This window comes from Capra hircus, chromosome 14, assembly GCF_001704415.2.
Source record: "Capra hircus breed San Clemente chromosome 14, ASM170441v1, whole genome shotgun sequence".
Classification (NCBI taxonomy): Eukaryota; Metazoa; Chordata; class Mammalia; order Artiodactyla; family Bovidae; genus Capra; species Capra hircus.
In genome coordinates, this window is record NC_030821.1 from 6,251,991 (window position 1) to 6,278,426 (window position 26,436).

At 38.4% G+C, this 26,436-nt stretch overlaps 1 protein-coding gene across 1 annotated transcript in view; it reads right to left on the reverse strand.

The window, feature by feature from the left end:
- CNGB3 (cyclic nucleotide gated channel beta 3) overlaps positions 1-25,952 on the reverse strand; it is a 183,556-nt gene extending 157,604 nt beyond the window's left edge. Inside the window, exons 1-3 of the mRNA XM_005689259.2 lie at positions 25,842-25,952; positions 21,834-21,915; positions 5,633-5,759 (exon numbers count right to left, since the gene is read on the reverse strand). Coding sequence (XP_005689316.2) covers positions 5,633-5,759; positions 21,834-21,915; positions 25,842-25,952 — 320 coding nt within the window. The remainder of the gene's footprint in view (positions 1-5,632; positions 5,760-21,833; positions 21,916-25,841) is intronic.

Below are 26,436 nucleotides of genomic sequence, written 5' to 3' on the forward strand. Positions count from 1 at the left end.
TGATGAGGGGCACTTACATTAGAGAGGGCACTCTGCTTTACTTAGTCTACATATTCAAATGTTAAAGTCATTCATAGCACCCTCACAGCCACAGCCAGAGTACACAGCTGTGTGTCCAATCAGCTGAGGGCCTGCATGAGCAGAACAAACAGGCGGACCCTCCTATGAGTGAGAGGGACTCCTCCTGGCAGGGACAAGAGCTCTTCCTGCATTCAGACTCTTTGTGCCTTCTGGAGTCTTGAGCTTGTCAGCTTTCGAACTGGAATTGTACCATCAATCCTGAGATTTTCAGATTTAGACCTGAACTATGTCATTGGCTCTCCTGGGTCTCTAGCTCACTGATTGGTGATGTTGGGACTTCCCAGCCTCCATTATTATGGGAGACAATTCCTTAAAATAAATCTCTTTATATACATAAAGTCTTGTTTATACACAAGACTGGAAAAGGTATGTTTTCATTCTAATCCCAAAGAAGGGCAATGCTAAAGAATGTTCAAACTACCACACTACTGCACTCATTTCACATGCTGGCAAAGTAATGCTCAAAATTCTCCATGTCAGGCTTCAACAGTATGTGAACATGAACTTTCAGATGTATAAGCTGAATTTAGAAAGGGCAGAGGAACCAGAGATCAAATTGCCAGCATCCACTGGATCATAGACAAAGCAAGAGAATTCCAGAAAACATCTACTTCTGCTTCATTGACTACACTAAAGCCTTTGACGGCGTGGATCACAACAAACTGGACGATTCTTAAAGAAACGGTAATACCAGACCACCTTAACTGCTTCCTGTGAAACCTGTATGCAGGTTAAGAAGCAACAGTTAGAACTAGACATGGAACAACAGACTAGTTCCAAATTGGGAAAGGAGTATGTCAAGGCTGTATATTGTCACCCTGCTTATTTAACTTTTATGCCGAGTACATCATGCAAAATGCTGGGCTGGATGAAGCACAAGCTGGAATCAAGATTGCTGGGAGAAATATCAATAACCTCAGATATGCAGATGACACCACCCTTATGGCAGAGAGCAAAGAGGAACTAAAGAGCTTTTTGATGAAGGTAAAAGAAGAGAGTGAAAAATTTGGCTTAAAACTCAATATTCAGAAAACGAAGATCATGGCATCCGGTCCCATCACTTCATGACAAATAGACGGGGAAACAGTCACTCACTTTCTTTTCTTTGACTCCAAAATCACTGCAGATGGTGACTGCAGTCATGAGATTAAAAGACACTTGCTCCTTGGAAGAGAGCTATGACAAAACTGGACAGCATATTGAAAAGCAGAGACATTATTTTGCCAACAAAGATGCATCTAGTCAAAGCTATGGTTTTCCCAGTAGTTATGTATGGATGTGAAAGTTGGGCTCTAAAGAAGGCAGAGCATTGAAGAACTGATTCTTTTTAACTGTGGTGTTGGAGAAAATTCTTCAGTGTCCCTTGGACTGCAAGGAGATCAAACCTATCAACGCTAAAGGAAATCAAACCTGAATATACCTTGGAAGGACTGATACTGAAGCTGAAGCTCCAATACTTTGGCCTCCTGATGTGAAGAACTAACTGGCTCACTGGAAAAGACCCTGATGCTGGGAAAGATTGAAGGCAGGAGGAGAAGGGGATGACAGAGAATGAGACGGTTGGATGGCATCACTGACTTGATGGACATGAGTTAGAGCAAGCTCCAGGAGATGGTGAAGGACAGGGAAGCCTGGCATGCTGCAGTCCATGGGGTCACAAAGAGATGGGCATGATTGATTGACTGAACAACAACAATCTTGTTGTTAAAAATATATTTATATCCTGTTGGTTCTCTTGTTGTCTACTTCTGGCATATCTTTTGCTAAGTGTGACAGAAACTAAAGGCATAATCAATACTATCACAGTGCACTTTACACACAAAGTCAGGAAAATCTACAACAAGCATTCTCCCCAATACTAATCAATCAGCTTAGACACATAATTCCTATTCAACCCATGGCTTAGGTCAGAGGATAAAATAGATGTACTTAGAGTAAGAAACCTGGCTTTAAGTTTTATATATTAATAATCTAACTTTTTTAAGTTCAAAAAGTTAAGGTGAGAGTGTCATTCACACAGCTTCTATATTTAGCACCTGCAATCAATCAAATCCTTAATGTTTTTCAAGGAGAGGAAGCTTTTTAAAACCTGACGTTGCCCAGGTTTGAAGTTGTTGAATTTTTTAAATATAAATTTATTTATTTTAATTGGAGGTTAATTACTTTACACTATTGTATTGGTTTTGCCATACATCAACATGAATCCGCCACGGGTGTATACGTGTTCCCCATCCTGAACCCCCCTCCCTCCTCCCTCCCCATACCATCTCTCTGGGTCATCCCAGTGTACCAGCCCCAAGCATCCAGTATCAGCATCAGACCTGGACTGGCGATTCGTTTCATATATGATATTATACAGTTTCAATGCCATTCTCCCAAATCATCCCACCTTTTCCCTCCCCCACAGAGTCCAAAAGCCTGTTCTATACATCTGTGTCTCTTTTGCTGTCTCACATACAGGGTTATTGTTACCATCTTTCTAAATTCCATATATATGCGTTAGTATACCTAATTAAACTTAAAAGCTTCTGCACAACAAAGGAAACTATAAGCAAGGTGAAAAGACAGCCTTCAGAATGGAAGAAAATAATAGCAAATGAAGCAACTGACAAACAACTAATCTCAAAAATATACAAGCAACTCTTGCAGATCAATTCCAGAAAAATAAACGACCCAATCAAAAAATGGGCCAAAGAACTAAACAGACATTTCTCCAAAGAAGACATACAGATGGCTAACAAACACATGAAAAGATGCTCAACATCACTCATTATTAGAGAAATGCAAATCAAGACCACAATGAGGTACCATTTCACACCAGTCAGAATGGCTGCGATCCAGAAGTCTACAAGCAATAAATGCTGGAGAGGGTGTGGAGAAAAGGGCATCCTCTTACACTGTTGGTGGGAATGCAAACTAGTACAGCCACTATGGAGAACAGTGTGGAGATTCCTTAAAAAACTGGAAATAGAACTGCCTCATGACCCAGCAATCTCACTACTGGGCATACACACCAAGGAAACCAGAATTGAAAGAGACACGTGTACCCCAATGTTCATCGCAGCACTGTTTATAATAACCAGGACATGGAAGCAACCTAGATGTCCATCAGCAGATGAATGGATAAGAAAGCTGTGGTACATATACACAATGGAGTATTACTCAGCCATTAAAAAGAATACATTTGAATCAGTTCTAATGAGGTGGATGAAACTGGAGCCTATTATACAGAGTGAAGTAAAGTTGTTGATTTTTAATAACTGAAGATATCAAAATCATTTTTACTCATTGAGAGTGTTATGAAATAATACTTTTAACAGAAATTTACTTTACCATTGATATTTTCTAGTTATGTACAAAACCTCTGCTCTCTAGGACTCAAGATGTGGTACCATTGAAGCCTGTGAAATCAAAAGAGGAAGGCTTTGGTAAGTCCTCCACGGGATTTAAAATTAGGATTTCTAGTCATATTAGTCAAAAGTGACACTGGAATTTTCAGGCACCCTTTTAAGCTGCTCCTTCAATGTAACTGGTTCTCCCGCAATCCTGAGGAAAAGTGTGTTTGGCTATAAAGCCAGAGCTTTAAACTAACATGGGTCTACTCAGTTTGTCAGTAATTCTCAAGAGATTTTGCTGCTTATATTGCAAAGTGAAAGTATTAGTCACTCAGTTGTGTCTGACTCTTTGTGACCCCGTGGGATGTCGCCTGCCAGGGTCCTCTACCTATGGGATTCTTCAGGCAAGAAAACTGGAATGGGTTGCCCTTTCCTTCTCCGGGGCCTCTTCCTGACCCAGGGATTGAACCCAGGTTTTCAGCATTGCAGGTAAATTGTTTTCTGTCTGAGTCACCTGGGAAGCCCATATTACCAAATGAATAATCGAACATTGCAGAGAGTTATCAGTTCATGAGTACCAGAGTCTGAAATGGGACTGGTGCAGAGAGATAGGAAGAAGGGGAGGAAACTATGCACTGGGGTAACAGACAAGGCCATGTCCAGGAGTTTTGTGTGTTTAAGATATGACCCATTTTCTGAGTAACTGAAAGGTCTGCATTTTCCTACTTCAGAAAAGTGAAAGTACTCTGTTAGGTGAAGAAGAATGCATCCCGAAAAATGTTAGTTGCGGCTTTCACTTCAGTCCTTTGAAAAACTATCTAACGTCCTGGTTGTTACAAAAAATAAAATATACTAAAATAAATGCTAGAAAGAGAGATCAGTTCAAAAAGTTAAGCTGTTGATTAACAGCGCGTGTACTGGTGGGAGGCAGGGAGAGTTCCACTCCGGGATCTGACTCTTCCGCTGTCTGGTCTTGGCGGAGCTGAGCCTACGACTAGAGGCGAACTAACTAACCTCTTTGTGCCTTGGCGGCTTGTCTTTGCAGTAAAGATAGCAGTGGCTCACCAAAAGGACTGTAAACCGTCTATAAACGCCAACCGTTACAGGTATAATATAAATACTTATCTCAGTTTTGAGAGTCTAATATTTACTTCAGAGTTTAAGTATCTTCTCTCTGCCTAAATAAAATGTCATGTTTAATTTTTGTCAAGCTATTTTTTGTATGTGTGGTAGAGTAAGCTTGAATTTATTTTCTTATACCGTCAAATCTATACTTATTGAAAATGCACTCTTTCTGATGCCTGTTGTTCAACCCAATACACTGGGTCTCAGATTATCATTGTAACACCTCTTGGCAGCTCACAGTTTAATACAGTAGGGCTGCTGGGAGAGAAGTGGGAAATAGGGGGTGGAGGAGAAGCAAAGGTACTTTTCACTTTTTTATAAATGACAGCTCTTCTTGCCTCACAAATAAGAAGGGTATGCTTATTTCAATTATATTGACTATAGTCAAGCAATTCAAATTGGATCACCAGACACATAGTAACATGTCAAGTGGTGGCCAAGTGAAGGAGCTTCAGATTGGGTTTTATTGTGGATTCGCTGATTCACATGGAAACTGCCATTTCCTTTGTGATATTTCCAGTAACTTTGTGGGAAGTATTTATATAACTGTATTCCTTCAGTGGTATAAAGATTATCTCTTCCTGTAATTATTCTTGGTTATCATATCACACTTTCTCTAGCAGATGAAAGGAAATAATAATCTTCTGGAACAATAAAATGTTTGCAGTATTGAAGTAGCTATTTCTTTGTGAATTCAGAGAAGAATCATACATTCTCTTCAAGTCCTTTAAAAAGACTCAAGTCTCGTAAATATGTAGGCTGTTGGCAAGATGATATTAATGACTCAGACACGTGACTACAATGTTTTTGTTGGTGTGCTATGGACTGTGGCCAACTGGCTGCCTAAAGGTCCTGGTTCGCGGCTTTGGCGGGCTGCTAAGGAACAGTGAGCTGGACAGACAGAAACCATGCTGTAGCTCCGGCCCGGGTCCCCTGTGCCGTGTGACTGCTGCAGTTCTCCCGGCCTGTGCTCAGGCTTGTGCTCAGCTAGAGTGAGGACCGGGCAAGTGTGAAAGTCGCTCAGTCGTTTCCGTGAGGACTAGCTGTTTGAACTTCAGAGTGCAGAATTAGGTGTTTTGTTGAGTTCTTACCTGACCGGGTCTTCTTTCCCTGTCCCCATTTCCTTCTGCTCTGGTTTTGCTCCAGTTGATGCTGTTGGATTTTGAGAGTCAGGGTTTGTGGTCTTATCTTCATGTGTATTTTTCTCAGAGACTTTATCTGTGGAAAAGAAACAACATATAAATAGAAGAATATATGCCACTCTTCATACAGCTGTGTTGGACAGCAGATGATGCTTGCTTTGTTTTTTCAGGATAGTCTTCTCCAGAACACCTCCTCTCAGATTCCTCTGAACAAAGTAGGATCTTATTCAGGAGATGTTAATAACATGCAGAACCTTCAGAATGATTAAAAAATACACTTAAATGTGGTGCATTATGAAACAAAAATTTCACATGGTATAATTTCTTTTTGATATTAGCAAAGCTGAGATTAATAAGGATTAATATTCAACATAATTAACATTCAAAAGGCATTTTCAGTTTGCTAAAGTATTCATAATTTATGGCTGAAATTGATTCATCAGAAATTCAGAAAAATAAAATAGGCAGAAAGGATGCCATTGGTATTTAGAATTTTGCATTCTAATTTTGCTTTTCGATAAAAATGATTTTTGATTTGATCATTTTAGCTATGACCTCTTTCCTGAAGAAGCAATGCAAGCTAATCATGTGTTTGATTCATTTTTTATTTTTTCATTCAAACCTACAAATACAATTTCCAATTAATATAGTTTAAATCGTAATTTACCCAGAGAATAATCAATTCATGGGTAAATATTTGAATTTTAGAGAATATTTTAATGAAAGTAAATTGTTTAATATAAAAAGAAAATATAGAGGGAGCAAAGAAATACAGTGAATACAATTTAATTCATTATTCAGTTTCTAATTTATTTTTAATTGGATGTACTATGTTTAGGAAATGAAATCAAAGCACAAATAATGATTCTTATTTTATTATAGTACATTTTAATTTTAAAGACTTAAGCCAACACAGTATTGAAAATTTGGGTTTGCAAAACTGATAAATGAGGAGATGATCACTTACTTTACAAAAGTTTTCACCAAACAAGTCCTTTAATATCAAAATTGCTATGATCCATCTAAAAGTCTTCAATATACTAAGCTTTTCAAGAACGTTTCAAGAATAAAGTCATTACTTGCAATTAAAAAAAATTATCTGCTGACTCAGTAAAAAATCTGCCTGCAATGTGGCCAGATCAGGGTTTGATTCCTGGGTTGGGAAGATCCCCTGGAGAAGAGAATAGCAACCCACCGCAGTATTCTTGCCTGGAGAATTCCATGGACAGAGGATCCCAGCGAGTTATAGTCCATGGGATTGCAAAGAGTCAGACATGGCTGAGTGACTAACACAATATACAACAAACTCCTGGATTTTCCAAGATGATTTTTTTTTCATTTTGCATCTATTTACCTTTGTTTTGAAATTAAAGTAATTTTGGCTGGAAGATAGGAAACACACACTTTCCACATGTCATTTTGTACTAAAAAACTTGAATAGAAATAAAGAGAAGAATTTTCCTTATGTATTTGGATCAAGTCATATCTATTTTTTATCCACCTCCCAGAATCATTTTCCAGATCTTTGACACTGTGCTATGTATTGCTGCCTAAGAAAGTAGATGGCCAACTCTTTTTCCTATGTCTACAGATATTGGGGGCAATCACTGTATGGTATTTTAAAGCAGAGTTCTTAACCTCTGGCTGTGGATGTCCAGTACATTCCTGGACTGGAACTCTTGAGACTATATGTTGTGTATGCATTTTTTTTCCATGGGGAGGATCTAGGGTTAACGTGAGCTCATCAAAGGAGTCTGGATCGAAAAAGGGCTATGAGCTATTTTGTGCACATATGAATTTCTAGGAATACCTGTCCCCCAAAGAATATTAGGATTGAAGTAGAACATGAAAAATGAATAAAAGAATTCAGATAAAGCCCTCCTGAATATAAAAGAGGCAGAATCTGTAAAACAGAATATTCCTTAGGAGATTTTTAGTGACGACTTCTTATAGAGGCACATGGGTATAAGTTATATTATCCTTTTCCTCCTCTTCCATTGCTAATTCAATCCACAGCATATGTATTTCTGCTGTGTTACTTTTCTGCTAGTACCAGTTACATGACCAATCATTTTGCAGCAGTTATTTTCTTCCATTCTAATAAAGAATATTTCTTCATTCCACAACATTTGGATTAAACTAAGTAAGCAGATCTTCACATCTTACCAGGTCTCCTCTAGACATTACCAAGCCTTTCTAAAACGATGCTCCATTATGACGAATCTGGGCTATTTAGAAATTAATTATAGCCTAATTTGCTTTGTGGATAAGCATTTCAATTATAAAATAAATCCTCAATCATAGCTTATTGATGAAGATGAGAAACCAGTCATTTTCCATTCTTGGATTCAAAGCAGAACAACTGAAAAAAAAATACCTCTGAGAACTGAAAACAAAAGGATCTCCATCAACCACAGTCAGTGTGGGTGTCGTTTCATCTCTGCAGCATGTTATTTGTTTGTGGGAACAGATGGTCACATTGTTTGCATCATCTTCGTCATGAAAGAGAAATCCAAAATACATGGCAAACCGTGCACTGGCATCTGGGTAAAGTTTTGTGAGCTGGGCATTGTACTTGTTCCCAGCTTCACACAGGGACAGCAGGATTCCCTCTTTTGTAGCTGCACAAATGAACGGAATGAGCCTTCCTGCCAACTGTGCTCTTTGCACATTGTCTAACAATTGCCAGATCTCATCAGGATACTTGGTCAAATTTGGCCCTGGAATGTGTACCCATGGCAGATATCAGAGTGTTCTGATATGGCTGCTTTTACTGAATATGCAAGGGTGAGAACTGAGCACTTTCCAAAAACCTGGAGGATTCTGTCTCCAGCTGGGCCTCAGTAATACACCTCCAGACTGTCTGACCCCCTTGTAGCAGGGCTTGGTGATGACCTGTGTAGGTGTGAAACACCTGCTTTCCTCTTCAAGAGAGGAAACGATTGATGACATTTATCAACCTTCTATATTTTATCAGTGGCACTAAATAACTGCTGCAAAGGGAGGGATTCAAATAAAGAAACTAATTTGGGAATAAGGTTCTTAATTAGGCATTGGTTCAAGTGGCTCTTTTTGGATGAATGTAAAAAGAAGACTTGAAAATGCTTTCATTGGTTGGAATATTTGATGCAGCTGCCCTTATTACTTAGTTAAATTTCTAACTCTTAAAACAGCAAATACATTATGGATTCTGTTCCAAAAACAAACCTCTTTTTATTCAGTTCAGCTCAGTTCAGTCCTTCAGTCATGCCTGATGCTTTGCAACCCCATGGACTACAGCACGCCAGGCTTCCCTGTCCATCACCAACTCTGGGAGCTTGCTCAAACTCCATCGAGTCTGTGATGCCATCCAACCATCTCATCCTCTGTCATCCCCTACTCCTCTTGCCTTCAATCTTCCCCAGCATCAGGGTCTTTTGCAATGAGTCAGTTCTTCCCATCAGGTGGCTCAAGTATTGGAGTTTCAGCTTCAACATCAGTCCTTCCAATGTATATTCAACTGATTTCCTTTAGGACGGACTGGTTGGATCTCCTTGAAGTCCAGGGGACTCTCAGCAATCTTCTCCAACACCACAGTTCAAAAGCATCAATTCTTCAGCACTCAGCTTTCTTTATAGTCCAACTCTCACACCCACACCTGACTACTGGAAAAACCATAGCTCTGAGTAGATGGACCATTGTCAGCAAAGTAATATCTCTGCCTTTTAATATTCTGTCTAGGTTGATTATAGCTTTTCTTCCAAGGAGCAAGCATCTTTTAATTTCATGGTTGCGGTCACCATCTGCAGTGATTTGGGAGTCCAAGAAAATAAAGTCAGTCACTGTTTCCATTGTTTCCCCATCTATTTGCCATGAAGTGATGGGACCAGATGCCATGATCTTTGTTTTTTGAATGTTGAGTTTTAAGCCAGTTTTTTCACTCTCCTCTTTCACTTTCATCAAGAAGCTCTTCAGTTCCTCTTCACTTTCTGCCATAAGGGTGGTGTCATCTGCATATCTGAGGTTATTGATGTTTCTCCCAGCAATCTTGATTCCAGCTTGTGCTTCATCCAGCCTGACATTTTGCATGATGTACTCTGCATACAAGTTAAATAAGCAGGGTGACAACATACAGGCTTGACATACTCCTTTCCAAATTTGGAACCAGTCTGTTGTTTCATGTCTGGTTCTACTGTTGCTTCTTGATCTGCATACAGATTTCTCAGAGGGCAGGTCATGTGGTCTGGTATTCCCATCTCTTTGAGAATTTTCCAGAGTTTGTGGTGATCCACATAGTCAAAGGCTTTGGTGTAATCAATAAAGCAGAAGTAGATGTCTTTCTGGAATTCTCTTGCTTTTTTGATGATCTAACAGACGTTGGCAATTTAATCTCTGGCTCCTCTGGCTTTTCTAAATCCAGCTTAAACATCTGGAAGTTCTTGTTTCATGTACTGTTGAGGCCTGGCTTGGAGAATTTTGAACATTACTCTGCTAGAATGTGAGACGAGTACAATTGTGCAGTATTTTGAACATTCTTTGGCATTGCCCTTCTTTGGGACTGGAATGAAAACTGACATTTTCCAGTCCTGTGGCCACTGCCGAGTTTTCCAAATTTGCTGGCATACTGAGTGCAGCACTTTCACAGCATCTCTTTTAGGATTTGAAATAGCTCAATTGGAATTCCATCACCTCCATTAACTTTGTTCATAGTGATGCTTCCTAAGATCCACTTGATTTCGCATTCCAGGGTGTCTGGTTCTAGGTGAGTGATCACATCTTCAATGGGTTTCTGGGTCATGAAGATATTTTTTGTAAAATTCTTCTGTGTATTGTTGCCACCTCTTAATATCTTCTGCTTCTGCTCTTTTTATTAGATACCAACAATACCTGAGTGCTAGTTGCTGGATGAATTAATAAAGACTAAATCTGAGTACCCTGGTTAGATGCATGAATGATATTTATTTTCCTCTTAATGAATAAACATTTGGCATTAAAAAGTGAATAACACAGTTTATGAAGCATATGATTAATGGGCACCCAAGATTATTTTATGACTCAGCTTGTGATTAATTTTATAGTTGCTAGACTATAAGTGTCCTTAGAATAATTTTAATTATAACATAGCACTTTGATCACACTTGAAATTTCATTACATCTTTGCAGATTGTCAAATGACATGGAGGAAGCGGACAAACATTATAGCAAGGCATATACAATGGAATCTGATGGAGTGCCCTAAAATGTCACAGAATAGAAAAAGGGAGTACTTTATATTAAGTGCTCATGCAATTTTTCAAAATCTAAGGGAGAAGGAATCAGAGTAGGTGAGAGTTCTGGAAACCTTCTTATTAGAGGTATGGTTGAGGAACTTAAGTTCTTTAGCTAAGGTACTGAAGATTAACTAGCAACCTAGCCATTATTTCCAATTCTTTGAAGGGCAATTAAATAGACAAGAAAATAAAATTATTTCACACAGTCCAGAAGGCACAGGAGGAATCTATCCACGGAATTTATAAAACACACAAACAAACCTCAAGCATTCTTAAACTTGTCTAACAGTGAAACACACATTTTTGTGAGGCAGTGACGGCCCCATTGCTGGAGGTGCGCAGGCAGAAGCCTGTGCCAAGAGTGTCGATGAGGTCCTTGACTCTGGTCAGCGGTTGGAGTTCCTCCAGGCAGCCATAACATGCTAAAAAGTCCTGAAGGGATTTTTACATTTAGGCAGATTTTGCTTTAACATGCATCTCCATAAGTAAAAAAAGGAATAATACCAAACAAAAAAGAATACAGATCCATATAAGGTAGCTTTGGTACTGTATCAGAATCAGCTCTGGTTCTTTCTCAACGTCATGCTTGATTTCCAGAACATCTTGTTGGGAATAATTCATCTAGAAAATACATTTTATGTGTAGGTATTAAGGAAAGTGGTGATTTACTGGTGCTAGGTACCAAATAGAGAGCTCTAATCCTTACATCACTAATTCTCTGGGTGACTCTAGATAAGTCACTTTTCTATAATAGTTTCCTCATCCATAAAATGAGAAATACTTTTGTCATGGGGATTTCTGTGAGGATTAGATAAAAACTGCATTTGAGAAAAATGCAATATAAATACAAAGTGTTCCACCAGCCAGACTACAATAAATTAAAATTATCTTAAAAAAAAAACAAACTATATTAACTCCTTCGTGTCTGCACAGCATTAATGTGTGTGGGGTACACAGGAGCTTTTTTTTACTAGAAAGGATTCCAGGGATTTGGAAAGCAGAATGCGATTTCCTATATTTTTTTTAGTAGAAAGAAGCCTAAAAACAGTTCGATGTGACTGAATTATGCAAATATATTTAAATCATTCAAGCTACAAAAAATGGCATTTTGTCCAAAAAATAATAAAGGAGGAAAAACACCCATCTAACTCACATTGGTTACAGTCTCAGGTTTTTAGTTAAAAAAAAAAAAAAAAGATGGACACTGAGGTATTTGATCCCAGTCTGCTCTTCTGTTTGCTATTTAAAACAGAGTATGATTTCTCTGCCTAACTTCTCCTTTTAGCCAACACAGCCCCCCACTTCCGCTACGTCACATGCAGGAACGGTTCCTGAGGGCGCCCAGAGCTCTGCGCGCGAGAGAAGATGGCGGTCCGCAGCTGCCGGGTGACCGCCATGCTGTAATGGAGGCTGCGCACTGAGAACAATGGCTGTTATCTGAGTCAGGCAGGCCACTCTCTCTGGACTATGGACCAGGAAATGAATAGATGGTGGGAGAGCAGTCCAGAGGAGATACGCAGACAGGAACACAGCCATCTCGAGAACTGAAGCCATGTTGACCGTGAACAAGAGGCAGAGAAGGCAATTAGCCCCTGAGACAGCTTCTGTCCCCAGAGTGCTTTTTCAGTTCCAGTTATCCACACGTTTTCTTACAGTGAGCCCTTGCCACCCAAGGTGCCCTGATTACGCCTCTGTCCCTTGCCAACCCAGCATGGTTGGGACTTTTCTTCCTCATTTCAAACCATAAAAGACACTGTATTTTTTTTTTTTTTCTAGACTACATTTTCAGAAATTTCACATGCCAAGTTTATTCATTTCTCGTTTCTTTTGTCCATCACTACCTTAGGTATCATTTTTGAAAGAATATTCCTTAGTGAGCTCTATAATTCTAGTTATATACTATGTAGGACTATTTCTTTTCAGATGAAGCAGAGAAACATGCTTGGAGAAATTTTAATAAAAATTTCATTCATTTGTTGTTGTTGTAGTTTCTATATTCCCACCTTGCCTTTAGCTGGTGAATAGGACTGACAGTCACAGAGAATGGGCTATAATGCTAAAATTAACCATAGTAGTTCCTCTTCTGGATGCCAGTCAAGCTGTTTGCTCTTACATGGGGAATTTACTGATATTTATAAATTAGATTTCAGTAGATAGTCTATTTTTCTATCCCACATAAGGCAAGTTAAATTGTACAAGTTAATTGTTACTGCCAAGGACTAAAGAGTGGTGTAGTTGCTCAGTGGTGTCTGACTCTTTGCAACCCCACGGCAGGCTCCTCTGTCCATGGAATTCTCCAGGCAAGAATATTGGCGAGGATAACCATTCTTTTCTCCAGCGGATCTTCTGGATCCAGGTATCGAACCCAGGGCTCCTGCACTGCAGGTAGATTCTTTTCTGTCTGAGCCACCCAGGAAGCCCAAAGAAGGGTCTCTTGTTTAAATAAGCTAGGATTGTCCCTCTTTATTTGGTCTATATTTTAAAAAATTAACGTTTTGTTTTTTAGAGTAGTTTAAGCTCTAGAGCTGTTTTTGTCTCTCTGGATCTCTGTTCAAACTGTTAAGAATCAGCTGAGATGCAGGCTACGTCAGTTTGGATAGATGGAGGGAGCTGGCGAGGCCTGGGATGCTCTGCAGACCTGCACTGTGCTGGACCTGGAGTGCGGGGATCTTGCTTGTGGTGAGCTGTTTGGCCCAGAGGATTTGGGGGTATCCCACAGCTGTAGTCTGTTCTCAGCACAAAGTCTGGGCTGAAAGGCACAAGTGGAGAGGAAGGGAAGGCTAAGAGGAGAACTAAAAGCATCTTGTTGAGGGCTGTCAATGGCCACAGGTTTGAGCAACATGGAGAACCTACACGTGGTGGGTTAGAGGCCACGGGATGGTAATATGGGTTACATTTGACAAGAATTCAGTTTTTCCTTCAGTGATTTAAAAAAGGGGAATCCGTGAACATTTACAAAGTCAACGTTTGAAAACTGGGACATTTCAAGCTAAGATTTGTCTTTGCAGTCTCTCTAGACTGGAGATGGAATATCTGGAAGCATGTGACCCATATCCCCAAGTGGCAGCAACTGGTAGGAGCCGCGTGGCCTCGGGGATCTTTGGATCAGGCATGTGCAATCCTCACATGCCCTGACTTCTGTCAACACTGGAATTTACAAACCTCAATGCTCAATGCTTTACCTATATTATTTAAATTCATACCCACAACCTAGTCGTGACAGTATTATCCTTATTTCATATATGAGCAAGCTCTGAGTCAGATATTTAATATCTTGACTAAGGTCACAGAAAAACTAGTAAGTAGTGGAATTATAATTTGAATTCAGGAGTGTCAAACTCTAAAATCAATGCCCTTTCTAGTAGAAAACGCTGCCTTTAGTACTGATTGCATGATTGTCTGGACAGAAAAAAATCTTTTTAATTGTGACCTTTAAAAGTATGGAGTGTTTTGAAGCCATATTCGTCAGTTTTCTATTGCTATAGCAAATTATCACAAATATAGCAGCTTAAAACAACAGAAATTTTGTAAGTCAGAAATTTTAGGACAGACTGTGTTCTTTCTGGAGGTTTTAGGAGAGCATCTGCTTCCTCATCTTTCCCAGCTTGTAGAGGCTGCCTGTATACCTTGGCTCAGGGTCCCTTCCCGCATGTTCAGAATACATCAATGCAACCTCTGCTTCCCTCATCCCAGCCCCTTCTTCAGCCTTTGGCCCTCTTGCTTTCTACTTGTAAAGACCCTTTGACCATACTGACGTCCCCTGGATAACCCAGACTAATATTCTGATTCTCAAGATCCTTAATGTAATCACATTAGCAATTTTTTTCCATGTAAGGTAAGAAATTCATAGGTTTTGGGGATTGGGGTGTGGACATTTTTGAGGGGGGCGTTATTCAACCTACCACATCATGCTGGCAATAGGCACCTAATTTTGATCCACTTCCACACAACAGAGTCACTTTACAGCATCAGGAATCACTAGGTAAGTTATTTACATATTCCTTCCTGGTACCAAAACATTTATTTAAAGAAGCATTTAATGTAACATAAATGAAGTGCAATCCTAAGAAAGATGATTGTAATCAAAAGAGGACTTTAGTAAGTTATCTTTATTTGAATCCAAAATATATTGCATTCTTCATTTCCATGGCAGATATAAATTAAACCATGCTCGGCAGAAGATAAGAGTTCTATAATCAGAAATCAACATCTGCAGATATTATGACATTGCACCTGCATGTTTTGAAGTGAAGAACACAAAAATACCAACCATGTGTAAGATGCTATCTTTAAGCAGTAATAATTTTGCTTTTACTTTTTCAAAACAAAGTATCTGTTATTCCTAATAAAAATGTTGAAGACATGCTTAGTTTACAAATTTAAATGATGCTGTTTTTCTCCTTCCTACTCAAATAGCTCCTCTGTTAAATGAAGCTTCCACAAAGAGTTTTTATTACCAATCATGAAAATTAAGCTTACAAATACACTTTGAATAAAATATAAAAAGAATAAACTTATAATCCTGAAGATGTGATCCTTGGTTTCATGCCATTAAGTTTATATTTTTATGTGAGAACCACAGACTTGAGACCATTACTATTATAAAATTGCTCATCCTATTAAGATCTCATCAAAAAACAAAGTACTTAGAAATGCACCTGACCAAGGAGGTGAAAAACTTATATGCTGAAAACTATAAAAACATTGATAAAAGAAACAGAGTGATTTAAAGAAATGGAAAGATATCTCATACTGTTTGATTTGAAGAATTAACATTATTAAAGTGGTCATGCTACCCAAAGCAATCTATAAATTTAATGTGATTCCTATCAAATTACTCATGAATTTTTCACAGAACTGGAATGAATAATCCTAAAATTTATATGGAATCATATAAATATAAGAGAGGCAGAATTACCAAAGCAATCAGGAGGAAAAAAACAAACCAAGAGGCATAACTCTCCCAGGTTTTAGACAATATTGCAAAACTACAGCAATCAAAATAGCATGATATTGGCAGAAAAACAGTCATGCAGATCAACAGAACAGAAGAGAGCCCAGAAATAAACCCACATACCTATGGTCAATTAATCCTTCCACAAAGGAGGCAAGAATGTACAACGAAAAAAGACAGTCTCTTTAGCAAGTGGTGCTGGGAAAGTTGGACAGCTGTGTGTAAATCAATGAAGTCAGAATACCTCTTCACATCATATTCAAAACTAAACTCAAAGTGGCTTAAAGGCTCATACAGCATGACAATATAAAACTCCTAGAAGAGAACCTAGGCAAAACATTCTCTGACATAAATCATGCCAGTGTTTTCTTAGGGCTCCCAAGGAAATAGAAATAAAAGCAAAAAGAAACAAATGAGACTAAATCAAATTTATAAACCTTTTCATAGCAAAGGAAACCATAAAAAATGAAAAGATAACCCACAGACCAGGAGAAAATACTTGCAAATGATGTGACTGACAAGGACTTAATTTCTGAAATATACAAATAACTCATAGAACTCATAAGAAAAAAACGAGCAACCCAGACAAAGAAATAGACAGAAGGCCTAAATAAACATATCTTCAAAGAAGACATACAGATAGCCAGTGAAAGTGAAAGTCTCTCAGTCATGTCTGACTCTTTGCGATCCCATAGACTATACAGTTCATGCAGTTCTCCAGGCCAGAATTGGGTAGCCTTTCCCTTCCCCAGGTCCAAACAGAAATAGACATGGAAAACAAACTCAGGTTTATGAGAGGGGTAAGGAGGTGGAGGAGGGATAAATCAGGAGTCTGGGATTAGTAGATACAAGGTACAATACATAAAGTAGGTAACAAACAAAGTCCTATGGTATAGAATAGGGAACTACCTTCAATATTCTGTGATAAATCATGATGGAAAAGAATATGAAAAAGAATGTGTATGTATATATGTGTATATATATGTGTATATATATGTGTATATATATATGTATATATATATATATATATATATATATATATATATATATATATACGTATGCTGCTGCTAAGTCACGTCAGTCGTGTCCGACTCTGCGACCCCATAGACGGCAGCCCACCAGGCCCTCCCGTCCCTGGGATTCTCCAGGCAAGAACACTGGAGTGGGTTGCCATTTCCTTCTCCAATGCATGAAAGTGAGAAGTGAAAGTGAAGTCGCTCAGTCGTGTCTGACTCAGCGACCCCATGGACTGAAGCCTACCAGGCTCCTCCGTCCTTGGGATTTTCCAGGCAAGAGTACTGGAGTGGGGTGCCATTGCCTTCTCTGATATATATGTATATATATATGTGTGTGTATATATATATGTATATATATGTGTGTGTATATATATATATGTATATATATACAATCTATGTATAACTGAATCACTGTTCTGCAAACCAGAAACTAACACAACATTGTATATCAAATATACTTCAATAAAAACTAAAAAAGGTGATAATAAAACAGAATTATAGTTGAATCATCTTGAATTAATTGAATGATGCTGACGATTTTGTGGGTTTTTTCTTCCTTTGGCTTATGTAGATTTGATTCCTCCTGTAGGGTGTTTCTTCCTCAATATCTCCCTTTGTTAACCACAGTTCATTGTATGCAGTGACAATTCTTATATGATCTACAGAAAAACCTTCTATTCCTTTTGAAAAAAATTGAAGATTAAATAATGTTCTTAAATCGTTGCTAAGAAGATGTCAAGAGATGGAGTGGGTGTGGAGAAAGGGGAGCCCTCCTACATTGTGGGTGGGGATGTAAGTTGATGTAGCCACTGTGGAAAACAGAATGGAGGTTACTCAGAAAGCTAAAAATGGAATTAACAAATGATTCAGCAATCCCTCTCCTGGGCATATATCCAGACATAACTATAATTCAAAAAGATACACGTACCTCCATGTTCATAGCAGCATTATTGACAATAGCCAAGACATGGAAAAATCCTAAATGTCTACTGGCAGATGAATGTGTAAAGGAGATGTGATACATATATGCAATGAAATTCTATGCCACCATGGAAATGAAGGACGCCATTGGAAGTGACATGGATGCAGCTCTGGGAGCTGGTGATGGACAGGGAGGCCTGGCGTGCTGCAGTCCATGGGGTTGCAAAGAGTCGGACAGGACTGAGCGACTGAACTGAACTGAACTGGATGCAACTGCAGATTATCATACTAAGTGAGATAAGTGAGAAAGAGAAAGACAAACCCCATATGGTATCGCTTACAGCCAGTCCATTCTGAAGGAGATCAACCCTGCGATTTCTTTGGAAGGAATGATGCTAAAGCTGAAACTCCAGTATTTGGCCACCTCATGTGAAGAGCTGACTCATTGGAGAAGACTTTGATGCTGGGAGGGATTGGGGGCAGGAGGAGAAGGGGACGACCCAGGATGAGATGGCTGGATGGTATCACTGACTCGACGGACGTGAGTCTGAGTGAACTCCGGGAGTTGGTGATGGACAGGGAGGCCTGGCGTGCTGCAGTCCACGGGGTCTCAAAGAGTCAGACATGACTGAGCGACTGAACTGAACTGAACTGAACTGATATGTGGAATCTAAATTATGGCACAAATAAACCTAACTATGAAACAAACCGAATCAGGGACACAGAGAATAGGCTGGTGCTTGCCAAGGGGGAGAGAGTGGGAGAGGGTTGGTGAGAGCCCAGGATCAGCAGATGCAGACTAGTCCATGTGGAATGGACAAGCAGTAAGGCCCAGCCGTAGGGTGGCTTTGTAGAAAGGATGTGCAGGGACTTCCCTGGCGGTCCAGTGGCTAAGACTCTGTGTTCCCAAAGCAGGGGGCCTCGGTTTGATCTCTGGTCAGGGAAGTAGTTCCCACGTGCTGCAGATAGACCAGGTGCAGTCAAATTAAAAAAAAAAAATTAAAAAAAAAAAAAAGAAAGAGAAAGGTCCAGCTGTATAGTGCAGGGAATGATATTCAATATCCTATAATAAACCATAATGGAAAATAATATGGAAAAGAATGTATGTATAACTGAGTATGTGTAACTGGGTCACTGTTGTACAGCAGTAATTAATAGAACGTTAAAGCAACTATATTTCAATAAAAAAGAAAGGGACCATAGGAATCCGAGACTACAAGTATATATAGCTATTTCAAGCAGTCTTACTCTAAAGGAGGACGTGGGAATAAGGCAAGATTGAGAGAGGTGTCTTTCGGTTGAAGTTTTGTTTTCATTAAGGTGTTAGGGAAATTAAATAAATAGTCTTGTTTAGGCTTCAGAGACAAAGCCGAGTGGGCCTCTGACCTTGCTTCTAACCTGCCTGGACACTGCCCAGGCTGGGAGTGACTGTTTGCTGGGAGTGCAAGACCTGCAGCACCTTAGATAAGATGGGGAGGGGGTGGAGTCTTGAGATTGTTGAGACCCGGAGGGGGCCAGGGCAACCAGGTCCCAGCCTTAGCAGCAGTCCAAGTGTTACGCGCTAAAACTAACATGAATCCAGAGCTTCAAACTGGTCACAGATGGATGCTGAAATCAGTGTCCGTCCTGGGATTATAAGCGGGAACCCCGAACTGCAGTCTTTGAAGTCCCACCCAGGGTGCAGCCTCGCTGCCTGGGACCCTTTCCCAGCGCTGACTGTTGGTCAAAACCCAGTTTGGTGATGTATTTTCTGCTCTTTCTGTTTCTCTTTCTATTTAAAATAAGCTAGATAATTCTCTAACAAATGTTTGCATTATTTATTTGTAGATGAGTGGCTTATTTTGTTAACTCTGAACCTGAGATGAAAGTGAAAACTTTCAGCAAAGCAAAAAATGGGAGGGAAAAAAATGTCAAGAACACATTTTTTTTTTTTTTTTTTTTAAATTATATCCTCTTGGTATAGGAGTCTTACTATCTGTGGAAATTTATATATGTGAACTTTTATCAGAAATAGAGTCTTATGCTTATTAAATGTTTTCCTTTCAATGACACATCATAGTAAATATTTTAAATCAAATAATCTAACAGTTGAAGAGCCTAGCTTTAGCAATGAGTTAGGAGGTGATATTAAACTACATTTATGTTGAAAAACATTGCCGAACATTCACTTTTTTTTTTTTTCTTTCTTCTTAGGTAAGTTAATGGTAAATGCTGGCTGTTTGAGAAACACTGTTTTTTTTTTTTTTTTTTGTTATCTTGGAGGAGATGAAAATGCAAAAGAATGATAGCAGACAAAATAGCTGATTTCTATAGAGAAAAGTAAATATTCTCTTCATTCTATAAGAACAATAAAAATCTAGAACTATATTTCAAAATAAATAAATAAACAAAATCAATAAAACTAGAGCAATAATAAAAATAGAAATATGACTTAATTATAAAAATAGATTTTTATTTCCACAATGTTATCTTTCAAACTGGGAACATATTATTTTCCTCCAGTTATTCAAGATTATTCTACATTTTTCTGTTAAATTGTTATTTTCTTCACATAGACCCTTTGTCTTTCTCTTGAGTAAGAGCAGTCAGATATAATGGCAATGGGACCATTTCTTCAGCTTTTGAGTGTGTTGATATTACTTTGGAGTAATTTGTTTACTTACAACATTTCTTGTGATTGTTTATTTACAATCTTGTTTGTAATTTTCATATTCTTCTTATTTTTCCTCTTTATAGACAGGAATTTTGGCTAGTGAAAACTCAATTGTGCCTCAGCCCCAAGATTTATTCTAGTAAAACTAGAGAATCATTAAAAATGATCATCGATAGACCTTTGTCTAATATATGAAAAGCTAAGACATTTACCCTAGTTTTATAACAATAATTATGTTATTTTTTAACAATAGCATATTTTGTTCTAGTGATTCCTCTATCATTTTTGTGTTTTCCTGGTGATTGTGTTCCTACTCAGGAGAAATAGGAGAGAAGGGCTAGAAAGAGGGACTGGGAATAGATTTCATTAGATCCTACAAAGTCAGGTGAAGTAATTTAGATTTTGTCCTGCAGGCAATATTGAGGCACTCAGAGTTCTTTAGAAGAGACTAGCAGGGATGGGAGATGAAAATAGTGATTAATTTTGAAAAAGTAATCTGCTAATTCTGTTGAGGCTGGACAAAAAGGAGAAAGATTGGGTGAAATAGAGCTCTAATCAGAAGAGATCACTTAGGGCCTGGGAGTCATGCAGGCATGAGTTACTAACAAGGATGGCACTGGTGTTGGGATTGGAAAGAAATGAAGTGTGTTTGAGAACTCTTATGAAAGAAGATTTGGTGGCTAATTTTCTCTGTAGGGCAGCCTAGACAGAGGAATAAAACATCGATTAGGTTTTGAGCCCAGGAGACTGAAAAAGAAAAAAAAGATAGAAACAGGAATAGAAATAAATCAGGAGAGGGAGCTTATTTGAAGGAGAAGATAAGGAATTCAATTTCGGTCATGTTTTCTTTGAGATGGCAGTAGAACATTCAGGTATATTTGTCAAGTGGTTACTTGGAAAATATTGAACAGGGTCTTAAAAAAGCAATTGGTCTGATATGAAATTAGAATCATCAATATAGAAATGAATGTGTTAGCCTTAGGAATAGATAAGACTTCTGGAGGAGAGTTGGCAGAGGAACACAGAACTTTTACACATGCACAAGCCACGTCTGTTTTATTGTTTTCATAACACTTATCTGAAAAACTATATGCTATATTAACATAAACTTGACCCAAATTATTCATCTTTGTATCTCTAATTCACAGGCCAGTGCCTGGCATGTGATAGGTGAAAAAGAAGACATCTATTGAATAAATGACTGAATGAAGAAATAATTTTTGTAAATACCCATATCTTCACATTGTCTCAAACATCACCCTAGGTAATATCTAGTCAAGGAATATTGTGCTTCATCAGACAATACATTTCAGGGAAATACACCTTTTACTTTTTTTCCTACAAATTTGAGTCTTACCTTGGATTTTGGTCTGTGACTCTTCCGCTGAGACTGGTGGCATCTTGGTTTTGAGAGATTTCTTTTCATTTTTGTTTTCTCCCTTTGAGAAAAAAAAAAAAAAGAGACTGTATATTTGATTTTGAACTGTGATGTTGGAGGACTCTTGAGAGTCCCTTGGACTGCAAGAAGATCCAACCAGTTCATCCTAAAGAAAATCAGTCCTGAATATTCATTGGAAGGACTGATGCTAAATCTGAAACTCCAATACTTTGGCACCTGATGCAAAGAACTGACTCATTTGAAAAGACCCTGATGCTGGGAAAGATTGAAGGTGGGAGAAGGGGACGACAGAGGATGAGATGGTAGGATGGCATCACCAACTTGATGGACATGAGTTTGAGTAAACTCCGGGAGCTGATGGACAGGGAGGCCTGGTGTGCTGCAGTCCATGGGGTTGCAAAGAGTTGGACACGAGTGAGCAACTGAACTAAACTGAACATGTGATTTTACATAAGAATGAAGTTGAATGTAAATATAAGAGTTTTCCATTTCATTGTCAAGCCAATCATCAAAACTGATCATTTGTTTATGATATACTAAAAATGATGGTTCTTGCGCTCAGATGAGTATTCCTGGCTCTCCTATCGGATAATCAGCTTCAACGTCAGCAGCTTGTTGGCCACAGTCTGTTTTTGCCGGTGTGGTTGTTGCTTCTCTCTGACACTTGTTTCTCATGATTCTGGTTCTCACTTCCGGTAGCCTGAACATTGGTTCTGAGCTAAGTCTTTAGCGACAGAAGGCAAAATGATGGAGAGAAGAAAGCACTTTGGTGTCTTTACTCATAGCTCTCTTCTTTATTCCCTCCATGATTTCATTTGCCTCTACCTCATCATTTATCTGAACACTTAAGCTTTCCTAGAAATGTAAGTATATCTTGCTGGATGTGGCCAGTGTATACCTGAGGATTTTTCTATGGGGACAGAGTGAATCAAGAGAAGGTTAAAGCACAGAAAAACTGGCTCCGAGGCTGCTCCCAGTCTTGCGCGGGAAATAAACACACACAAATCTAACTGATTTGAAATGTTATAGGTGATGAGAAAGTGTTTGTGGACCCTAGAGTGGGGCTAAAGGTGGAGTGGTCAGTTCTATTGTAGTGGAAGGGAAAGGATGGACACTGTTAGAGAGAAAGTGACTCTTGAATTTACAAATCAAGATGAGATTTTTGTTTTCCAGATGGACAAGGCGTGGAAAATACTCCAGAGGATGGATGTTTAGCAAAAGCCTAAGGTGTGGATAGGAGAAGGGAGACCACAGAAGTGCTCAGAAGGGGAAAAATGTGAGGATATGAGGCCAGTGAAGAAGGAAGGGGTCCTGAGAGTCTTATAAGCCTTGATATGAATCTTGACATTACTTTTAGACACTGTATGTCAGACACATTTTAAACTGGAAAGCAAATGATTAAATGATTTAATTTCAGCCTTGTAACATCATATGTGTTAGGCAAGGCAGCTATTATTATTCTTATATTATTGAATAAGGAATTGATTAACTGCCTAGAAAACAGATCTCTAGATAGATTATGAAATAGTGACAAAGCTTTCTGACTTCAATCAAGTGCTTTTACATCATATTATTCATTATTTTCATCATAGTTTTATGTGTACATAAATATAAATTTATGTGAATAATGCCTTACTCTGGAGTATGAGAGAGAGTTTGGACAAGTGTGAATTTTCAATTTTTGATTTAGTGGCTATTTACAAATCTGAATTATCTATGATATTTTGGTTTGAGAATTAACTGTTTAAATGACAGTTAAAATACAATGCAAATTGATTTATTCATTCCTAGATCTTTCCTTATAGGACTCAAATATTCTATTTGAATTTCAGAAACGTGTTGTTTAAATGTCATTTTAAAAGGTTATATTTTGTAGAGGAAAATAGAGGTTTAACTTTGTGTCAATTTTAACATTTAGCACCGTTGAAACTGGAGAAAAAACTATTTTCCTTTTACTGACATATTATTGGAAAGAGTAGACACAAATAATTCCCTAATATGACTTTTAAGATATGTGATGCTGGCAGACTTCCTGATGAGTGAGCATCCATAAATTATGGCCGTCAGAATGGCACAGACTGTGTAAGAGCGCTTCTGCCGGGTTCTACTCTGACTAGCTCTCCAGTATTAATGCTTCTGAAGGAAAGACAACTCCTGAATTTTTGTTTTTGTTTTTTTGCCTTGTCTCTAGCATCCCCGCCCCCCGCTTTTTTTTCTCTGTAGGTTAAGCATTTCGAAAAGTTGATTCAACTACTATTTCTCCTGTTCTGTAGCAACATAACCTAAATGATTTAGCTCTCAGGCACTAAAATCAGACAGAACAGGGTTCCAATTCAGTCTGCAATTTGTCAGTTGTGTGTAAATAGCAAATTACAACAGGGCCTGTGGGTAATGTGAGTGTTCAATACAATAGTGCTTGAAAAGGGATAACACTTTGTTTGGCACATAGTAATTCCTGTTAGCTATTATGTCCTCCATGAGAATAATGTATTAGCTATTTTTTGTGTGCTCTGTGGGAAAATAATCATGATAGTTGGCAAGTTGGCAAACATCGCTGTAGTGACTTTCCCAGAGAGAAACACAAGGGTAGCAGAAGCAAAGTACCCAGCTCAACATTTGTGACAGTCTATAAGTTTTTAAACATATAAATAACTCTTAAAGTGTGAGATTTAAGAGTTATTTATTATTATATATTTAAGAGTTATTTATTTTGACACAAGAATTAGAAAGAAGTCAAGGACGCTCTCGTAAAGCCATGCTAAGCACATTCTCTCCGATTCTCTCCACTGCAAAAACGGTCAGTGTTAATCAGAAAAGGAAGGCAAATTTTCCAGGGCAAACATTAGGTAATCTTGATATTTCATGTACTCTAGAAATGGCAACCCACTCCAGAGTTCTTGCCTGGAGGATCCCAGGGATGGGGGAGCCTGGTGGGCTGCTGTCTCTGGGGTCGCACAGAGTTGGACACGACTGAAGCAATTTATCAGCAGCAGCACCAGGCTCATTTAAACCTGAATCATTAGACCATGCTATGCCAGTCCCTGAGGTACCTTCTTGTTGTTGACGTCTTTCATCCAGTTCTCTTAGATGAGAAAATAATTCTTGTTTCAAAAATCTTATGTTGTGATTTTAGGTAAATCTAGTGAGTAATTCATGAAAATCGTTTTATAGATAGCTGTAAGTGAATGTTGACTATATGATTATCATTTGGACTTAAATCTGTCATAGACACAAATGACTAATAATGGTAATAAGAATAGCCCTACTATATGCTATATCTGTACCATCTCTAGTTTGTACACCAAGGCTACAAAGCAGGTATTATCTTTATTTTAAAGGTGAACAGACTTAAACCTTAAGAAAATATATTTTCCAGAGCATGGTTTCTCCACTTTTGTAATATTAAAGTGTTAACCTGGATAATTCTATGTTGTAAAGGGCTCTCCTGCACATTCTAGGATTTATAGCAGCATCTCTGGCCTTTCCCCTTTAGATCCCAGTAACTTCCTACCCTTGAACCGTGACAACAAAAAATATCTTCAAAGACTGATAGTTGTCCTCAGTGCAAACTCCTCCTCATTGAGCTTCTGGTCTAGAGAAACCACCGTTAAAATATAGCTTACTAAGACCAGGATGTTTGACCTTCTCTGTTGGAACTAGATCATATAACATGCTTAATACTTGAGAAATGATTTCATTTTGGATGATGGCAGAAGTGAAAATCAACAAGTTTTACTTGGTTTTTCCAAACTGTAACAGAGTCTTCTACGCATTAGTCGATTTTAAAGCCAATATATGCAGTATATATAAAATGATGGGGATAAACCCCAAAGACGAACAGTCCATGACTTAGTCGGGAGCAGGTAAAACTTCAAGGAAATCACATATCCCAGTATTTATGAAAATCCCTCTCCCGGCCAGGAAATGATGTGAATCAGGAGTGATTTAGGGCCATGGGGCACATACCTGTCCTGTGGCTTGCCGCGACTCACTGCTTGGATCAGGATCTTGTATATTCTCATTGCTTCCTTCGCTAGGCTTCACCTTGTTAAATTTTATTGTCAGTGATTTAAGCATCTCTGAGGTGGTTCTGAAAACTTCTGTTTTACAACTCTGTATCTTGAGGTAGAGAAATGTGCTTCGATTTTCTTTTCATTAGCAGACAAGCCAATTAGTTGTTTAATCAGGATTTTGTTCTGGTTAATTCCTAGAGGCAACTCTCTAGCTAGTCAGGGCTTTGGCTTAAAAGCAGCAAATTACTTCTGCTTGGGTGATTTAAATTCTGTTTATGAACTTCAGAGAGTCAAAATACCCTTGTGAATACTTTAGAAGTGAGAATTAAAACTTCATTGTTGATTTAAATTGTTTAAATGGTTATTTAAATGTGGGCACATTGCCCATTGGTTTATTTTTTCTTTCTTTCTTTGTAATTACCCACCTACCTATCTCCATCTATTGAATTTTCGTTAAAATAATACATGCAAATGATTAAAGACTCTTGAGAGTCCCTTGGACTGCAAGATCAAACCGGTGAATCCTAAAGGAAACAAACCCTGAATAT